The following is a 19692-nucleotide window of genomic DNA, read 5'->3' on the forward strand; positions in this document are numbered from 1 at the left end:
AGGTGCGTTTAACCCCGCCCAGGTGCGTTTAACCCCGCCCAGGTGCGTTTAACCCCGCCCAGGTGCGTTTAATCCCGCCCATGTGTGTTTAACCCCGCCCAGGTGCGTTTAACCCCGCCCAGGTGCGTTTTAACCCCGCCCAGGTGCGTTTAACCCCGCCCAGGTGCGTTTAACCCCGCCCAGGTGTGTTTAACCCGCCCATGTGTGTTTAACCCCGCCCAGGTGCGTTTAACCCCGCCCAGGTGTGTTTAACCCCGCCCAGATACATTTAACCCCGCCCAGGTGTGTTTAACCCCGCCCAGGTGCGTTTAAACCCCGCCCAGCTGTGTTTAACCCCGCCCACGTGCGCTTGGCCCCGCCCTCCCCGCTCACCTTGCGCCGCCGCCAGGGGGAGCCCCAGGCCAGGGGGGGGCTGGGTGGGCGTGGCTGCCGCCGCCCCGCCCCCTGCCCCGCCCCCTGCCCCGCCCCCCCGCCGCGGGGGCTCCCAGGGGCGCCAGCAGGGCCACCTGGGTGGGCGGGGCCAGCAGGTGCTGCCCCCCCGCGGCCACCAGGTGAACCACGTGACCTGCGGGGGGGGGAGGGGAAAGGGGCGGGGTCATTCCTCGATTTCCCCCCCAAAATTCCCAAATTTTCCCCCCAAAAATATCCCCAAAATTCCCAAATTTCCCCCAAAATTCCCAAATTTCTCCCCTAAAATTCCCAAATTTCCCCCAAAATCCCCAAATTTTCCCAAATTTTCCCCAAAATTCCCAAATTTCTCTCCAAAATCCCCCCAAAAATTCCCGAATTTCCCTCAAAATTCCCGAATTTCCCCCAAAATCCCCCCAAAATTCCCGAATTTCCTCCCAAATTTCCCCCCAAAATTCCCAAATTTCCCCCCAAAATCCCTCAAAAATCCCCAAATTTCCCCCAAAATTCCCCAATTCCTCCCAAAAATCCTCCCAAAATTCCCGAATTTCCCCCAAATTCTCCCCCAAAATCCCCCCCCCCCCCCCGACCCCCGGAAGTTCCCGACCTCCCCCGGAAATCCCCGACCTCCCCCGGAAGTTCCCGACCTCCCCCGGAAGTTCCCGACCTCCCCCGGAAGTTCCCGACCTCCCCCGGAAGTTCCCGACCTCCCCCGATCCCATCCCGGGCACTCACGGGCGAGGCCGCGCGCGGGGGGGCGGGGCCAGCGCCAGGTGACGTAACGGGGGGGCGGGGGCCCAGCGTCACTTTGCTGCCCTGGAGCTGCAAGCGTCAGAGGGGGCGTGGCCGAGGCCGCCGGGGGCGGGGCCAGGGCGGGCGGTGGGAGGGGCCCGGCGGGTTTGGCTCCGCCCCCCGCGGGGTGGGCGGGGCGGGTGCTGGGCCAGCGCTGACGTCAGCTGGCCGAGGCTGACGACTTCGCCCGCTGGGATTTGGGGCGGAAAAAAGGGAAAAAACGGGGAAAAAAAAAAGTGACGTCACGGCACGGGGAAAACCCAACCGGGGGCGGGGCTAAAAGGGGGAGGGGCTAGGGGGGAAAAAATCCCGGGGTCGTTATGCAAATTAGGGGGTAATTAAGGGGGTTTTTGGGGAGGAAAAAAGGGGATTTGGGAATGAGGGAATTGGGGAATGCACGGGGGGGCGGGGCTAACGGGGGAGGGGCTAAATATCCTGGGGTAATTATGCAAATGAGGGGTTAATTAGGGAGATAATGAGGGGTTTCTGGGGGAATTTTAGGGGGATTTTGGGGAGGAAAATTGGGAATTTGGGAATTCGGGAATTGCAAAATGGCAGCCGGGGTGGGGGAGGGGTTCCCAGAGAAATCCCGGGGTAATTATGCAAATGAGGGGTTAATTAGGGGGATGATGAGGGGGTTTTCAGGGGGATTTTAGGGGGATTTTGGGGAGGAAATCAGGAATTTGGGAATTCGGGAATTGGGGATTGCACTGGGGGGCGGGGGCTAAAGGGGGAGGGGCTAAGTCTCGGGGTCATTATGCAAATGAGGGGTTAATTAGGGGGATAACAAGGGGGTTTTGGGGGGGATTTTGGGGAGGAAAATCGGGAATTTGGGAATTTGGGAATTGCAAAATGGCAGCCGGGGTGGGGGAGGGGTTCCCAGAGAAATCCCGGGGTAATTATGCAAATGAGGGGTTAATTAGGGGGATGATGAGGGGGGTTTGGGGGAGATTTTAGGGGATTTTGGGGAGGAAAATCGGGGAATTTGGGAATGAGGGAATTCAGAATTGCACTGGGGGCGGGGCAAAAGGGGGAGGGGCTAAAAGTCTCAGGGTCATTATGCAAATGAGGGGTTAATTAGGGAGATAATGAGGGGTTTTAGGGAGATTTTAGGGGGATTTTAGGGGGATTTTGGGGAGGAAAATCGGGAATTTGGGAATGGGGGAATCGGGGATTGCACTGGGGGGCGGGGGCTAAAGGGGGAGGGGCCTAAAAATCCTGGGGTAATTATGCAAATTAGGCGTTAATTAGAGGGATAAGAAGAGATCCACAAAGGGAATACGCGATCAGGGCAGGACTTTGGAAGTGCTTATGCAAAATGAGATGCTAATGAGGAAAACGGCTTGTGCAAATGAGATGCTAATGAGCATGGGCTTATGCAAATGAGATGCTAATGCCCATAATTATGCGAGTTTGACACTAATAAGAAGCACTAATGAAACCTTTAAAGGTACTTTTGCAAGCTTTTTATGCAAATTAGATGCTAATGAGAGCACTTCATGCAAATTAGATGCCAACGAGGGCTGCGCCTCAGCTTTTACAACATGTTTTGGGGTCTTATGCAAATTACATACTAATGAGCAACTCATTATGCAAATTATATGTTAATTTCGAGTACAGCAAGGCTTAATAGGGCTTTGACATGCTTATGCAAATGAGATGCTAATGAGGAACTGAGGGCGTCCGGACACATTCTGGGATCACCTGCAGTAGCCATGCAAATCAGATGCTAATAAGGCATATGCTAATGAGCCCGATTTGGGGGGGGGAAATTTGGGATCCCAAAATCGTCGCTGGGAAAAAAATCCCGGGGTAATTATGCAAATTAGGGGCTAATAGGGCTATTGAAGGGATTTTCAGGGGAATTTCAGGGAAAGACCTTGAGGGCGCTCATTGCAAATCAGATGCTAATGAGAGCCACACATTATGTAAATTAGGTGCTAATGAGGAACATAGTTGAATAATTTAAAGGGGATTATGCAATTATGCAAATCAGATACTAATAAGGACTGTGCTTATACAAATTATATGCTAATGAGATGAACAAAGGAGCCGTTTGGAACTATTTGGGGGTTTATGCAAACCACATGCTAATGAGAACTTTAATAATGCAAATTATGCACTACTAAAGAATACGATAAGGTTTTTTAACAGGAGTTTTGGCAAATTTATGCAAATAAGATGGTAATGAAGAGTGGTAAGAGCAGAGAGTTTTTGGGGAGATTCCCAGCAATTATGCAAATTAGATGCTAATGAAACGCGCTAAACAGCCCTGGAAACGATTTGGGATAACTCACTGGAATTTCTAGGGGCATTCATGCAAATTAGATGCTAATGAAGAGGCACAAAATCCCTGGAAGCTTTTTGGACCTATTAAGACTTGCTCATGCAAATAAGATGCTAATGAGGGGAACGGGAGGGGTCGGGGAAGGGCCCTGGAGGGGCTTTGAGGAATTTTAAGGAATTTTTGGGAAAGCTTAGGAAGGATTTCAGAAGCCATGATGAGCTGTTTATGCAAATGAGATGCAAATAATATGTAAATGAGACCAAAAAAAAGTGTTGGGAAGGGTTTTGAGAGGATTTTGGGGAATTTTGGGGGCGTTTGGGGCAATTCCAGGAAAAAAAAATCGGAATTGTTTTGGGGATTAGAAAGGCACTCATGCAAATGAGATGCAAATAAGATGCAAATTAGAATAGAAAAGGCGTTGGGAAGGGTTTTGAGAGGATTTTGGGGGAATTTTTGAGTCCATTTTGGGCAATTTTAGGAAAATGAAAAGAATTGATTTAGGGATTGGAAAAGTCTCAGCAAGCTCCTGAAAAGTGCTCATGCAAATGATATGCAAATAATAGGAAAATGAGACCCAAAAAAAGTGTTGGGAAGGCAATTTCAGGAAATAAATTTGGAATTGTTTTAGGGATTAGAAAAACTGTCAGCAAACTTTTGAAAGGTGATCATGCAAACGAGATGCAAATAACATGCAAATTAGAATAAAAAGGCGCCGGGGAAGGGTTTTGAGAGGATTTGGGGGGGAATTTTGGGAGCATTTGGGGCAATTTCAGGAAATAAATTTGGGATTGCTTTAGGGATTAGAAAGGCCTAAGGAAGCTTTTGAAAAACACTTATGCAAATGATATGCAAATAATATGTAAATAAGAATTTTTAAAAGTGTTGGGAAGGGTTTTTGAGAGGATTCGGGGGAATTTTGGGGGACATTTGGGGCAATTTCAGGAAATAAATTTGGGATTGTTTTAGGGATTATAAAGGCACTCATGCAAATGAGATGCAAATGAGATGCAAGTGAAATGCAAATGAGAATAAAAAGCGGTCCTGGGAGGATTTCGGGGAATTTTGAGGACATTTGGAACGAATTTAGGCGAAAATTCCAGACTGGTTTTTAAAGAGTAGAAAAGTTTCGAAGAGCGTGCATGCAAATGAGATGCAAATGAGTGAGAAACAAAGATTTCTGAGAAGATCTGGGGAATTTCGAGGACATTTGGGGCAATTTTAGGAAAACTTCCCAGAATGGCGTCGGGGATTGGAAAAGTCTCTCCCGCCATTTTGAAACGCGCCCATGCAAATGAGATGCAAATGAGCAGGAAAAGTTTCGGGAGGGGATTTTGAAAGGATTTCGGGGGGAGTTTTGAGGAAATCCAGAGGAATTTTAGGGAAAACTCCCGGAATCGTTTAAAATATGAGGAAAGCTTATTAAAAAAAAAAAAAAAAAGCGCATGCAAATGAGATGCAAATGAGGGGGGCGTGGCTTACAGGGCAGCCGGGCCTGCATGTCCGGGGCCAGCAGGAGCCGCTGGGGCAGCGCGAAGGTGGCCAGGGGCGGGGCAGGGGCCGGCCCCGCCCCTTTGCCCATGTTCGGCGTGGGCGTGGCCACGGGGCGGGGCCTCCCGCTGGGGTGGGCGTGGCCAAGGAGGCGGCTGGGAGAGCTGGGAGGGGAGGGAAGGGGTTAGGCCACGCCCACCTCATTTAAATACAATCAGCTGCCCCCCCCAAACTTGACCCCGCCCATCCACTAATTCCAAGCCTTAAACTCTTAATTAAGCCCAGCCTAATTAACCCCCACCTAATTAATCCCACTTGTAATTAATTCTCCCTTAATTAACTGCACTCCAATTAAGCCGTGCCCCTAATTAACCCCATCCTAATTAACTCATCGCTAATTAACTGCATCTCTAATTAGCGCCACTCCCAATTAACCCCACCCTTAATCAAGCCCGCCCCTAATTAGCCCCTAATTAACCTAATTAGCCCCACGCTAACCCCGCGCCTGATTAACTCCACCTAATTAACTTCTGTCCCTAATTAACCCCACCCCAATTAACCCACACCCCTAATTAATCCTGCTTCCAATTAACCCCGCCCCTAATTAACTCCACCTCTAATTAACTTATGGCCCTAATTAGCCCCACCCCAATTAACCCACACCCCTAATTAATCCTGCTTCCAATTAACCCCGCCCCTAATTAACTCCGCCTCTAATTAACTTATGGCCCTAATTAGCCCCACCCTAATTAACCCGCCCCCCTAATTAATCCCGCTCCTAATTAACCCCGCCCCTAATTAACTCCCTCATTAACCCCACCCCCAATTAGCTCCCACCCAATTAAGCCCCGCCCTTAATTAACCCCGCCCCTTTAAGCCCCGCCCCTCACCGTGTGTGGGTCCTCCGGGGGGCGGGGCCAGCAGCGTGGGCGTGGCCCGGGGCGGGGCCAGCGCCAACCCCAGCCCCAGGTTAAGCCCCGCCCCTTGCGTCGTCACCAAGGGGGCGGGGCCGGCGCCGGGGGGCGGGGCCTGGGCGTGGCCCAAGGTGACGAGAGGCGGGGCCACCAGCAGGGGGGCGGGGCTCGGCGCGGAGAGGGCGGGGCTGGGCGCGGAGGGGGCGGGGGCTGGCGAGGCCACGCCCCCGGGGGCGGGGCGGGGGGCGGGGAGCAGCAGCACCGCCCGAGGCTCCGCCTTCGGCACCGGCTGCAGCATCCTGGGGGGAAAGGGGCGGGGTCAGGGACACGCCCACCCGGGACACGCCCACGGGTGTGCCCAACACCCCCAGGTGTGCCCAGGTGTGCCCCAAACCCCCCCAGGTGTGCACCCAGACCCCCCAGGTGTGCCCAGGTGTGCCCCAAAACCCCCCCAGGTGTGCCCCAAATTCCCCCAGGTGTGCCCAGGTACCCCTGAAACCCCCCCAGGTGTGCCCCAGACCCCCCAGGTGTGCCCAGGTACCCCTGAAACCCCCCCAGGTGTGCCCAGATGTCCCCCAGGCCCCCCAGGTGTGCCCAGGTACCCCCTATAGCCCCCCAGGTGTGCCCAGGTGACCCCAAACCACCCCAGGTGTACCCAACCCCCCCCAGCCCCGCCCAGGTGTTGCCAGGTGACCCCATAAACCCCCCCAGGTGTGCCCCAAAGCCCCCCCAGGTGTGCCCAGGTACCCCCTAAACCCCCCCAGGTGGGCCCAGGTGTACCCAACTTCCCCCAGGTGTTCCCAACCCCCCCCCCCAGCCGTGCCCAAGTGACCCCAAATCCCCCCAGGTGTGCCCCAAATCCCCCCAGGTGACGCCAAACCCCCCCCCAAGCCCCGCCCAGGTGTGCCCTCAAACCACCCCAGGTGTACCCAACCCCCCCCCCCCCAGCCGTGCCCAGGTGACCCCAAATCCCCCTAGCCCTGCCCAGGTGTGCCCAGGTGACCCTGTAAACCCCCCCAGGTGTGCCCCTAAACCCCCCCAGGTGTGTCCAAGCCCCCCTGAGCCCCGCCCAGGTGTGCCCAGGTGACCCCAAACCCCCCCCAGCCCCACCCAGGTGCACCCCCAGCCCCGCCCAGCCCCGCCCAGGTGTGCCCAGGTGACCCCAAACCCCCCCCAGCCCCACCCAGGTGTGCCCCCAGCCCCGCCCAGGCCAGGTGTGCCCCCAGCCCCGCCCAGCCCCGCCCAGGTGCACCCCCAGCCCCGCCCAGGTGCGCCCCCCAGCCCCGCCCAGCCCCGCCCAGGTGCACCCCCAGCCCCACCCAGCCCCACCCAGGTGTGCCCAGGTGACCCCAAACCCCCCCCAGCCCCGCCCAGGTGACCCCAAACCCCCCCCAGCCCCGCCCAGGTGCGCCCCCAGCCCTGCCCAGCCCCACCCAGGTGTGCCCAGGTGACCCCTAACCCCGCCCAGCCCCGCCCAGGTGACCCCAAACCCCCCCCAGCCCCGCCCAGATGTGCCCAGGTGACCCCAAAACCCCCCCCAGCCCCACCCAGGTGCACCCCCAGCCCCGCCCAGCCCCGCCCAGGTGCACCCCCAGCCCCACCCAGCCCCACCCAGGTGTGCCCAGGTGACCCCAAACCCCGCCCAGCCCCGCCCAGGTGCGCCCCCAGCCCCGCCCAGCCCAGGTGTGCCCCCAGCCCCGCCCAGCCCCGCCCAGGTGCGGCCTCACCTGTTGACCTTCATGCGGACGGGTTTGGGGCGCGGGGGGGGGGTCGGGGGCGGCGGCCACGTCCTCCAGGAGGCGCCGCGTGACGCGGAAGCGCGGCAGGAACCAATCGGGCCGCGTAGCGCGACAGGTGAGCCTCGAGCGCCACCAGCTCGAACGGCGACAGGTCCACCTGCTGGGGACACACCTGAGTGACACCTGGGACACACCTGATACACCTGGGACACACCTGGGACACACCTGAGTGACACCTGAGTGACACCTGGGTGACCAACCCCAGGGACAGGTGAGCCTCGAGCGCCACCAGCTCGAACGGCGACAGGTCCACCTGCTGGCGACACACCTGAGTGACACCTGGGACACACCTGAGTGACACCTGGGACACACCTGAGTGACACCTGGGACACACCTGTGTGACACCTGGGACACACCTGAGTGACACCTGATACACCTGTGTGACACCTGGGACGCACCTGGGACACACCTGAGTGACACCTGACACACCTGTGTGACACCTGGGACACACCTGGGACACCTGGGACACACCTGAGTGACACCTGAGTGATCTGAGTGACACCTGACACACCTGTGTGACACCTGGGACACACCTGGGACACCTGGGACACACCTGAGTGACACCTGAGTGATCTGAGTGACACCTGACACACCTGTGTGACACCTGGGACACACCTGGGACACACCTGAGTGACACCTGACACACCTGTGTGACACCTGGGACACACCTGGGACACACCTGAGTGACACCTGACACACCTGAGTGACACCTGGGACACACCTGGGACACACCTAAGTGACACCTCAGTGACACCTGAGTCACCTGTACCAACCCCTGTGACGCCTGAGTGACCTCTGACACACCTGACACCTGGGACACACCTGAGTGACACCTGATACACCTGAGGGACACCTGAGTGACACCTGGGACACACCTGAGTGACACCTGGGACACACCTGAGTGACACCTGGGACACACCTGGGACACACCTGTGTGACCAACCCCAGGGACAGGTGAGCCTCGAGCGCCACCAGCTCGAACGGCGACAGGTCCACCTGCTGGGGACACACCCAGGTGTGTCCAAACCTCTCCAGGTGTGTCCAAACCCCTCCAGCTGTGTCTCACCTGTCCCAGCTGTGTCTCACCTGTCAGGGGCGTGTCTCACCTGTCCCAGCTGTGTCTCACCTGTCCCAGCTGTGTCTCACCTGTCTCAGCTGTGTCTCACCTGTCAGGGCTGTGTCTCACCTGTCCCAGGTATATCTCACCTGTCAGGGGCGTGCCTCACCTGTCCCAGGTGTCTCTCACCTGTCCCAGCTGTGTCTCACCTGTCCCATCTGTATCTCACCTGTCCCCGGTGTGTCTCTCACCTGTCAGGGTTGTGTCTCACCTGTCCCCGGTGTGTCTCTCACCTGTCAGGGCTGTGGCTCCAGCGCACGCAGCACCAGTGTGGGCGCGCCCGGGCTCAGCCCAGGTGCGTCTCACCTGTCAGGGCTGTATCTCACCTATCTCAGATGTATCTCACCTGCCCAGGTGTCCATCTCACCTGGAAAGGGTGTGGCTCCAGCGCGCGCACGCCCAATCTAAGGCCAACTGTGTCTCACCTGTCCAGGTGTGTTTCACCCGTCCCTATCTCTATCTCATCTGCGTCTCACCTGTCTCAGGTGTGTGTCTCACCTGTCCCCAGCTATGTCTCACCTGCCCAGGTGTGTGTCCCACCTGTCTCAGGTGTATCTCACCTGTCCCAGGCATGTATCTCACCTGTCCCGGCTGTGTCTCACCTGTCCCAACTGTGTCTCATCTGTCCCAGCTGTGTCGCACCTGCCCAGGTGTGTCTCACCTGTCAGGGGCGTGTCTCACCTGTCAGGGGCGTGTCTCACCTGGAAGGGGTGTGGCTCCAGCGCGCGCAGCACCAGCGCGGGCGCGCCCAGGCTCAGGCCAGGTGTGTCTCACCTGTCCCAGCTGTGTCTCACCTGTCAGAGCTGTGTCTCACCTGTCTCAGGTGCGTCTCACCTGTCAGGGCTGTATCTCACCTGTCCCAGCTGTATCTCACCTGCCCAGGTGTGTGTCTCATCTGTCTCAGGCGTGTCTCACCTGTCCCAGCTGTGTCTCACCTGTCCCAGGTATATCTCACCTGTCAGGGGCGTGTCTCACCTGTCAGGGCTGTGTCTCACCTGTCAGGGGCGTGTCTCACCTGGAAGGGGTGTGGCTCCAGCGCGCGCAGCACCAGCGCAGGTGCGCCCAGGCTCAGCCCAGGTGTGTCTCACCTGTCCTTGTCTCTATCCCAGGTGTGTCTCACCTGTCCCAGGTATATCTCACCTGTCAGGGGCGTGTCTCACCTGTCAGGGGCATGTCTCACCTGGAAGGGGTGTGGCTCCAGCACGCGCAGCACCAGCGCGGGCGCACCCAGGCTCAGGCCAGGTGTGTCTCACCTGTCTCAGGTGTGTCTCACCTGTCCCAGCTGTATCTCACCTGTCCCAGGTGTGTCTTACCTGTCAGGGGCGTGTCTCACCTGTCTCAGGTATATCTCACCTGTCAGGGGCGTGTCTCACCTGCCCCAGCTGTGTCTCACCTGTCAGGGCTGTGTGTCACCTGCCAGGTGTGTGTCTCACCTGTCCCAACTGTATCTCACCTGTCCCAGGTATATCTCACCTGTCCAGGTGTGTGTCTCACCTGTCCCAACTGTATCTCACCTGTCAGGGCTGTGTCTCACCTGTCCCAGCTGTCTCTCACCTGTCCCAGCTGTGTCTCACCTGCCAGGGGCGTGTCTCACCTGGAAGGGGTGTGGCTCCAGCGCGCGCAGCACCAGCGCGGGCGCGCCCAGGCTCAGGCCAGGTGTGACGAGCGGCGAGGTGACGGGGCGGGGCTCGAACAGGTCGGGGTGGTTGCACACCTTGCGCAGCTGCATCAGCACGTTGATGACGCTCATGAAGTGACCGCTGGCCAGCGTGGCCTTGGTGCTGCGGGGAGAGCACACCTGAGCTCACCTGGGCTCACCTGAGCACACCTGAGCTCACCTGGGGGTTACCTGAGCACACCTGAGCTCAGCTGGGGGTTACCTGAGCTCACCTGGGCTCACCTGGGGTTACCTGAGCTCACCTGGGCTCACCTGAGCACACCTGAGCACACCTGGGGGTTACCTGAGCTCACCTGAGCTCACCTGAGATCACCTGGGCTCACCTGAGCACACCTGAGCTCACCTGGGCTCACCTGAGCATACCTGAGCACACCTGAGCTCACCTGGGCTCACCTGAGCATACCTGAGCTCACCTGAGCTTACCTGGGGGTTACCTGAGCATACCTGGGGGTTACCTGAGCTCACCTGGGCTCACCTGACCTCACCTGAGCTCACCTGAGATCACCTGGGCTCACCTGAGACCACCTGAGATCACCTGAGCTCACCTGAGCTCACCTGGGGCTCACCTGAGATCACCTGAGCTCACCTGGGGGTTACCTGAGATCACCTGAGCTTACCTGGGGGTTACCTGAGCTCACCTGAGCACACCTGAGCTCACCTGAGCTTACCTGGGGGTTACCTGAGCACACCTGAGCTCACCTGGGCTCACCTGAGCTCACCTGGGGGTTACCTGAGCACACCTGAGCTCACCTGAGATCACCTGGGATCACCTGGGATCACCTGGGGTCACCTGAGCTCACCTGAGCTCACCTGAGCTCACCTGAGCTCACCTGGGGATCACCTGGAGCTCACCTGGAGCTCACCTGGGAGTTACCTGAGCTCACCTGAGCTCACCTGGGGATCACCTGGAGCTCACCTGGAGCTCACCTGGGAGTTACCTGAGCTCACCTGAGCTCACCTGGGATCACCTGGAGCTCACCTGGAGCTCACCTGGGGGTTACCTGAGCTCACCTGGGCTCACCTGAGCGCACCTGAGCACACCTGAGCATACCTGAGATCACCTGGGAGTTACCTGAGATCACCTGGGGGTTACCTGAGCACACCTGAGCTCACCTGGGCTCACCTGGGGGAGGACAGGAAGAGCCCTGAGAACTTCTGGGAGGAAATTCGGTGATTTAAGGGGCTCTGGGAGAGAAATTGGGCGTTTTTTTGGGGGTCCCAGGTGAGTTTGGGGCTCCCAGGTGTGCCCAGGTGTGCCCAGGTGCGCCCAGGTGTGCCCAGGTGTGCCCAGGTGTACCACCCTCACCTGGCCTAGCCATGACGTCATCAGACACCTCGAACAGGTGAATTTTGGGTGGATTTTGGGTGAAATTCTGTGAAATTTAGGTACAGTTTGATGGGAAATTTTGGGAATTTGGGGCTCCCAGGTGTGCCCAGGTGCGCCCAGGTGCGCCCAGGTGTGCCCAGGTGTGCCACCCTCACCTGGCCTGACCCATGAAGTCATTGGACACCTTGAACAAGTGACCTTTGGGTAGATTTAAGTGGAATTTCATGGAATTCTGGCACAATTTCACAGGAATTTTTGGGAATTCGGGGCTCCCAGGTGTGCCCAGGTGTGCCCAGGTGCGCCCAGATGTGCCCAGGTGTGCTCCCTCACCTGGCCAAGTGAATTTTGGGTGGATTTTGGGTGAAATTGGGTGAAATTTTAAGGAATTCTGGCACAATTCCATGGGAATTTTTGGGAATTCGGGGCTCCCAGGTGTGCCCAGGTGTGCCCAGGTGTGTCCAGGTGTGCCCAGGTGTGCCAACCTTACCTGGCCTGGCCCATGACATCATCGGACACCTCAAACAGGTGAATTTTGGGAGGATTTTGGGTGGAATTTCATGGAATTTAGGTACAGTTTGATGGGAATTTTCGGGAATTCGGGGCTCCCAGGTGTGCCCAGGTGTGCCCAGGTGTGCCCAGGTGTGCCACCCTCACCTGGCCTGACCCATAACATCATTCGACACTTCGAACAGGTGAATTTTGGGTAAAATTAAGTGGAATTTTAAGGAATTCTGGTGCAATTTCACAGGACTTTTTGGGAATTTGGGGCTCCCAGGTGTGCCCAGGTGCGCCCAGGTGTGCCACCCTCACCTGGCCTGGCCCACGACATCATTCGACACCTCGAACAGGTAAATTTTGGGTGGATTCTGGGTGAAATTGGGTGAAATTTTAAGGAATTCTGGCACAATTCCATGGGAATTTTTGGGAATTCGGGGCTCCCAGGTGTGCCCAGGTGTGCCCAGGTGTGCCCAGGTGTGCTCAGGTGTGCCACCCTCACCTGGCCTGGCCCACGACAGCATCAGACACCTCAAACAGGTGAATTTTGGGTGGATTTAAGTGGAATTTCATGAAGTTTAGGTACACTTTCACAGGAATTTTCAGGAATTCGGGGCTCCCAGGTGTGCCCAGGTGCGCCCAGGTGTGCCCAGGTGTGCCCAGGTGTGCCCAGGTGTGCTCCCTCACCTGGCCAAGTGAATTTTGGGTGGATTTTGGGTGAAATTGGGTGAAATTTTAAGGAATTCTGGCACAATTCCATGGGAATTTTTGGGAATTCGGGGCTCCCAGCTGTGCCCAGGTGTGCCCAGGTGTGCCCAGGTGTGCCACCCTCACCTGGCCTGGCCCACGACAGCATCAGACACCTCAAACAGGTGAATTTTGGGTGGATTCTGGGTGAAATTGGGTGAAATTTTAAGGAATTCTGGTGCAATTTCACAGGAATTTTTGGGAATTCGGGGCTCCCAGCTGTGCCCAGGTGTGCCCAGGTGTGCCCAGGTGTGCCACCCTCACCTGGCCTGGCCCACGACAGCATCAGACACCTCGAACAGGTGAATTTTGGGAGGATTTTGGGTGAAATTGGGTGAAATTTTAAGGAATTCTGGCACAATTTGACAATAAATTCAGGAATTCGGGGCTCCCAGGTGTGCCCAGGTGTGCCCAGGTGTGACACCCTCACCTGGCCTGGCCCATGACATCATCAGACACCTCGAACAGGTGAATTTTGGGAGGATTTTGGGTGAAATTCCGTGAAATTTAGGTACAGTTTGATGGGAAATTTTGGGAATTCGGGGCTCCCAGGTGTGCCCAGGTGTGCCCAGGTGTGCCCAGGTGTGCCCAGGTGTGCTCCCTCACCTGGCCAAGTGAATTCTGGGTGGATTTTGGGTGAAATTGGGTGAAATTTTAAGGAATTCTGGTGCAATTTCACAGGACTTTTTGGGAATTCGGGGCTCCCAGGTGTGCCCAGGTGTGCCCAGGTGTGCCCAGGTGTGCCACCCTCACCTGGCCTGGCCCACGACAGCATCAGACACCTCAAACAGGTGAATTTTGGGAGGATTTTGGGTGGAATTTCACGGAATTTAGGTACAGTTTGATGGGAATTTTCGGGAATTCGGGGCTCCCAGGTGTGCCCAGGTGTGCCCAGGTGCGCCCCCTCACCTGTCCTAGCCACGACATCATCAGACACCTCGAACATGTAAATTTTGGGTGGATTTTGGGTGGAATTGGGTGAAATTTTAAGGAATTCTGGCACAATTCCATGGGAATTTTGGGGAATTCAGGGCTCCCAGGTGTGCCCAGGTGTGCCCAGGTGTGCCCAGGTGTGCCACCCTCACCTGTCCTAGCCATGATGTCATCAGACACCTCGAACAGATGAATTTTGGGAGGATTTTGGGTGAAATTCCATGAAACTTAGGTACAGTTTGATGGGAAATTTTGGGAATTCAGGGCTCCCAGGTGTGCCCAGGTGTGCCCAGGCGTGCCCAGGTGTGCCCAGGTGTGCCCAGGTGTGCCACCCTCACCTGTCCTAGCCACGACATCATCAGACACCTCGAACAGGTAAATTTTGGGTGGATTCTGGGTGAAATTGGGTGAAATTTTAAGGAATTCTGGCACAATTCCATGGGAATTTTTGGGAATTCGGGGCTCCCAGGTGTGCCCAGGTGCGCCCAGGTGTGCCACCCTCACCTGGCCTGGCCCATGACATCATCGGACACCTCGAACAGGTGAATTTTGGGTGGATTTAAGTGGAATTTCATGGAATTTAGGTACAGTTTGATGGGAATTTTCATGGGAATTTGGGGCTCCCAGGTGTGCCCAGGTGTGCCCAGGTGTGCCCAGGTGTGCCCCCCTCACCTGTCCTAGCCAGGACATCATCAGACACCTCGAACAGGTGAATTTTGGGTGGATTCTGGGTGAAATTGGGTGAAATTTTAAGGAATTCTGGCACAATTCCATGGGAATTTTTGGGAATTTGGGGCTCCCAGGTGTGCCCAGGTGTGCCCAGGTGTGCCCAGGTGTGCCCAGGTGTGCCACCCTCACCTGTCCTAGCCATGACATCATCAGACACCTTGAACAGGTGAATTTTGGCTGGAATTAAGTGGAATTTTAAGGAATTCTGGCACAATTCCATGGGAATTTTTGGGAATTTGGGGCTCCCAGGTGTGCCCAGGTGTGCCCAGGTGTGCTCCCTCACCTGGCCTGGCCCATGACATCATCGGACACCTCGAACAGGTGAATTTTGGGTGGATTTAAGTGGAATTTCATGAAATTTAGGTACAGTTTGATGGGAATTTTTGGGAATTCGGGGCTCCCAGGTGTGCCCAGGTGTGCCCAGGTGTGCCCAGGTGTGCCCAGGTGTGCCCAGGTGCGCCCCCTCACCTGGCCTGGCCCATGAAGTCGTCGTAGAGGAACCTCTGGCGCTTGGACAGGCGGCACCTGAGCACGTGCTCGTACTTCTTGGGCATCTGCTTCTCCACGTCCACCTTGAGCCGGCGCAGCAGGAACGGCCGCAGCACCTGCGGGGACACCTGCTCAGCCGGGGCACAGGTGTGCCCAGGTGTGCCCGGGTGTGTGCCCAGGTGTGTGCCCAGGTGTGCCCGGGTGTGTGCCCAGGTGTGTGCCCAGGTGTGCCCAGGTGTTTGTGTACACCCCCATGTACCACAGGTGTGCCCAGGTGTGCCCGGGTGTGTGCCCGGCTGTGTGCCCAGGTGTGTGCCCAGGTGTGTCTGTGTACACCCCCATGTACCACAGGTGTGCCCGGGTGTGCCCGGGTGTGCCCCAGGTATGCCCAGGTGTGTCCCAATGTGTTCCAGCATGTCCCAGGTGTGCCCAGGTGTGTGCCCAGGTGTGTCCACGTGTCCCAGGTGTGCCCCAAGTGTGTCCCAGCTGTGTTCCAGGTGGCTCCCAGGTGTGTCCCAACATGTCCCAGGTGTGCCCAGGTGTGCCCAGGTGTGTCTGTGTACACCCCCATGTACCACAGGTGTGTCCCAGGTGTGCCCGGGTGTGTCCCACCGTGTCCCAGGTGCGTCCCAGTTGTGCCCCAGGGGTGTCCCAGCATGCCCCAGGTGTGCCCAGGTGTGTGTCCAGGTGTGCCCAGGTGTGTGCCAGGTGTGCCCAGGTGTGTGCCCAGGTGTGCCCAGGTGTGTCCCAATATGTCCCGCCATGTCCCAGGTGTGCCCCAGGTGTGTGCCCAGGTGTGTCCCAACATGTCCCAGGTGTGTCCCAGCTGTGTCCCAGGTGTGCCTCAGGTGTGTCCCAACGTGTCCCAGGTGTATCCCAGGTGTGTGCCCAGGTGTGCCCAGGTATGCCCAGGTGTGTGCCCAGGTGTGCCCGGGTGTGTGCCCAGGTGTGCCCGGGTGTGTGCCCAGGTGTGTGCTCGGGTGTGTGCCCAGGTGTGCCCAGGTGTGTGCTCGGGTGTGTGCCCAGGTGTGCCCAGGTGTGTGCCCGGGTGTGTGCCCAGGTGTGTGCCCAGGTGTGTGCCCAGGTGTGCCCAGGTGTGTGCCCGGGTGTGCCCAGGTGTGTGCCCAGGTGTGTGCTCGGGTGTGTGCCCAGGTGTGCCCAGGTATGCCCAGGTGTGTGCCCAGGTGTGCCCAGGTGTGTGCCCGGGTGTGCCCAGGTGTGTGCCCAGGTGTGTGCCCGGGTGTGCCCAGGTGTGTGCCCAGGTGTGTGCCCAGGTGTGCCCGGGTGTGTGCCCAGGTGTGTGCCCAGGTGTGTCTGTGTAAACCCCAATGTACCACAGGTGTGTCCAGGTGTGCCCAGGTGTGTCCCAGATGTACACAGGTGTGCCCAGGTGTGTCCCAACGTGTCCCAGGTGTGCCCCAGGTGTGTCCCAGGTGTGTCTGTGTACACCCCCATGTACCACAGGTGTGCCCCAGGTGTGTGTCAGGTGTGTCCCAGGTGTGCCCCAGGTGTGTCCCAATATGTCCCAGCATGTCCCAGGTGTATCACAGGTGTGCCCAGGTGTGCCCCAGGGGTGCCCCAGGTGTGCCCAGGTGTGTCCCAATATGTCCCAGCATGTCCCAACGTGTCCCAGGTGGGTCCCAGGTGTGTCCCAGGTGTGTCTGTGTACACCCCCATGTACCACAGGTGTGCCCAGGTGTGCCCCAGGGGTGCCCCAGGTGTGCCCAGGTGTGTCCCAATATGTCCCAGCATGTCCCAACGTGCCCCAGGTGTGCCCAGGTGTGTCTATGTACACCCCCATGTACCACAGGTGTGTCCGGGTGTGCGCCCAGGTGTGCCCCAGGTATGCCCAGGTGTGCCCAGGTGTGTGCCAGGTGTGTCTGTGCACACCCCCATGTACCACAGGTGTGTCCGGGTGTGTGCCCAGGTGTGTGCCCAGGTGTGTCCCAGGTGTGCCCAGGTGTGTCTGTGTACACCCCCATGTACCACAGGTGTGCCCAGGTATGCCCAGGTGTGCCCAGGTGTGCCCAGGTGTGTGCCAGGTGTGTCTGTGTACACCTCCATGTACCACAGGTGTGCCCGGCTGTGTGCCCGGGTGTGTCTGTGTACACCCCCATGGACCACAGGTGTGCCCAGGTGGGTCCCAGATGTACACAGGTGTGCCCAGGTGTGTCCCAACGTGTCCCAGGTGTGCCCAGGTGTGTCCCAGGTATGCCCAAGTGTGTCTGTGTACACCCAAATGTACCACAGGTATGCCCAGGTGTGCCCAGGTGTGCCCAGGTGTGTGCCCAGGTGTGTGTCAGGTGTGTCCCAGGTGTGCCCCAGGTGTGTCCCAATATGTCCCACCATGTCCCAGGTGTGCCCCAGGTGTGTGCACGTGTCCCAGGTGTGCCTCAGGTGTGTCCCAACGTGTCCCAGGTGTGTCCCACGTGTGCCCCAGGTGTCCCAATATGTCCCAGCATGTCCCAGGTGTGTCGCAGGTGTGCCCAGGTGTGTCCCAACGTGTCCCAGGTGTGCCCCAGGTGTGCCCCAGGTGTGCCCAGGTGTGTCCCAATATGTCCCAGCATGTCCCAGGTGTGTCTCAGGTGTGTCTCAGGTGTGCCCAGGTGTGTCCCAGGTGTGTCTCAGGTGTGCCCAGGTGTGTCCCAGGTGTGTCCAAGATGTACACAAGTGTGCCCAGGTGTGACCCAACATGTCCCAGGTGAGCCCCAGGTGCGTCCCAGATGTACACAGGTGTGTCCCAATGTGTCCCAGGTGTGCACCAGGTGTGTCCCAACATGTCCCAGGTGTGCCCAGGTGTGCCCCAGGTGTGCCCCAGGTGTGCCCCAGGTGTTTGTGTACACCCCCATGTACCACAGGTGTATCCCAGGTGTGTCCCACCGTGTCCCAGGTGTGTGCCAGGTGTGTCCCAGGTGTGCCCCAGGTGGGTCCCAGGTGTGTCCCAACGTGTCCCAGGTGTGTCCCAGCATGTCCCAGGTGTGACCCAACGTGTCCCAAGCGTGCGCCAGGTGTGCTCCAGGTGTGTCCCAACATGTCCCAGGTGTGACACAGGTGTATCCCATGTGTATGTACCTGTACCCAGGTGTGCCCAGGTGTGCCCAGGTGTGCCCAGGTACCTTGTGGAGCCGTTTGACGAGGCTCTCGTTGTACTCCTGGCTGCCCTCGATCACGCCCGTCAGGTGTGACACAGGTGTGACCCCGTGTAACCCATCCATCCCCATGTGTGTGTACCTGTACCCAGGTGTGCCCAGGTGTGCCCAGGTGTGCCCAGGTACCTTGTGGAGCCGTTTGACGAGGCTCTCGTTGTACTCCTGGCTGCCCTCGATCGTGCCCGTCAGGTGTGACACAGGTGTGACCCGTGTGTGTGTACCCGTACCCAGGTGTGCCCAGGTGTGCCCAGGTGTGCCCAGGTGCGTTACCTTGTGCAGTCTCTTCACCAAACTCTCGTTGTACTCCTGGCTGCCCTCGATCGTGCCCGTCAGGTGTGACACAGGTGTGACCCGTGTGTGTGTACCCGTACCCAGGTGTGCCCAGGTGTGCCCAGGTGTGCCCAGGTGCGTTACCTTGTGCAGTCTCTTGACGAGGCTCTCGTTGTACTCCTGGCTGCCCTCGATCATGCCCGTCAGGTGTGACACAGGTGTGACCCAGGTGTGTGTGTATCCATCCCCATGTGTGTGTACCCATCCCCAGGTGTATGTACCTGTACCCAGGTGTGCCCAGGTGTGCCCAGGTACCTTGTGCAGTCTCTTGACGAGGCTCTCGTTGTACTCCTGGCTGCCCTCGATCATGCCCGTCAGGTGTGACACAGGTGTATCCCATGTGTGTGTACCCATCCCCAGGTGTACCCAGGTGTGCCCAGGTGTGCCCAGGTGTGCCCAGGTACCTTGTGCAGCCGTTTCACCAGGCTCTTGTTGTACTCCTGGCTGCCCTCGATCATGCCCGTCAGGTGTGACCCCGTGTAACCCAGGTGTATCCCATGTGTATGTACCCATCCCCAGGTGTGCCCAGGTGTGCCCAGGTGTGCCCAGGTACCTTGTGCAGCCGTTTGACGAGGCTCTCGTTGTACTCCTGGCTGCCCTCGATCATGCCCGTCAGGGGGTTGTGGAACCCATCCATTCCCAGGTGTATCCCAGGTGTGTGTACCCATCCCCATGTGTGTGTACCCATCCCCAGGTGTGCCCAGGTGTGCCCAGGTGCGTTACCTTGTGCAGCCTCTTCACCAGGCTCTCGTTGTACTCCTGGCTGCCCTCGATCATGCCCGTCAGGTGTGACACAGGTGTGACCCCGTGTAACCCAGTGTAACCCAGGTGTGTGTACCTGTACCCAGGTGTGTGTACCTGTGCCCAGGTGTGCCCAGGTGTGCCCAGGTGCATTACCTTGTGGAGTCTCTTCACCAGGCTCTCGTTGTACTCCTGGCTGCCCTCGATCACGCCCGTCAGGTGTGACACAGGTGTGACCCAGGTGTAACCCATGTGTATGTACCCGTATC

General features: G+C 58.0%; 1 protein-coding gene across 1 annotated transcript in view; it reads right to left on the minus strand.

Annotated features, from left to right (window-relative positions):
• Window positions 1-385: 385 nt before the first annotated feature.
• The window catches only part of LOC128802834 (helicase SRCAP-like), a gene marked incomplete at its 5' end in the record, with an annotated part of 65800 nt that continues 46493 nt past the window's right edge, over window positions 386-19692 (minus strand). The window contains 9 exon segments of the mRNA XM_053969414.1: window positions 386-565; window positions 1144-1390; window positions 4967-5139; window positions 5866-6188; window positions 7617-7657; window positions 7659-7724; window positions 7726-7788; window positions 10400-10586; window positions 15183-15319. Coding sequence (XP_053825389.1) covers window positions 1361-1390; window positions 4967-5139; window positions 5866-6188; window positions 7617-7657; window positions 7659-7724; window positions 7726-7788; window positions 10400-10586; window positions 15183-15319 — 1020 coding nt within the window.

Source organism: Vidua macroura, unplaced genomic scaffold, assembly GCF_024509145.1.
Source record: "Vidua macroura isolate BioBank_ID:100142 unplaced genomic scaffold, ASM2450914v1 whyUn_scaffold_198, whole genome shotgun sequence".
Classification (NCBI taxonomy): domain Eukaryota; kingdom Metazoa; phylum Chordata; class Aves; order Passeriformes; family Viduidae; genus Vidua; species Vidua macroura.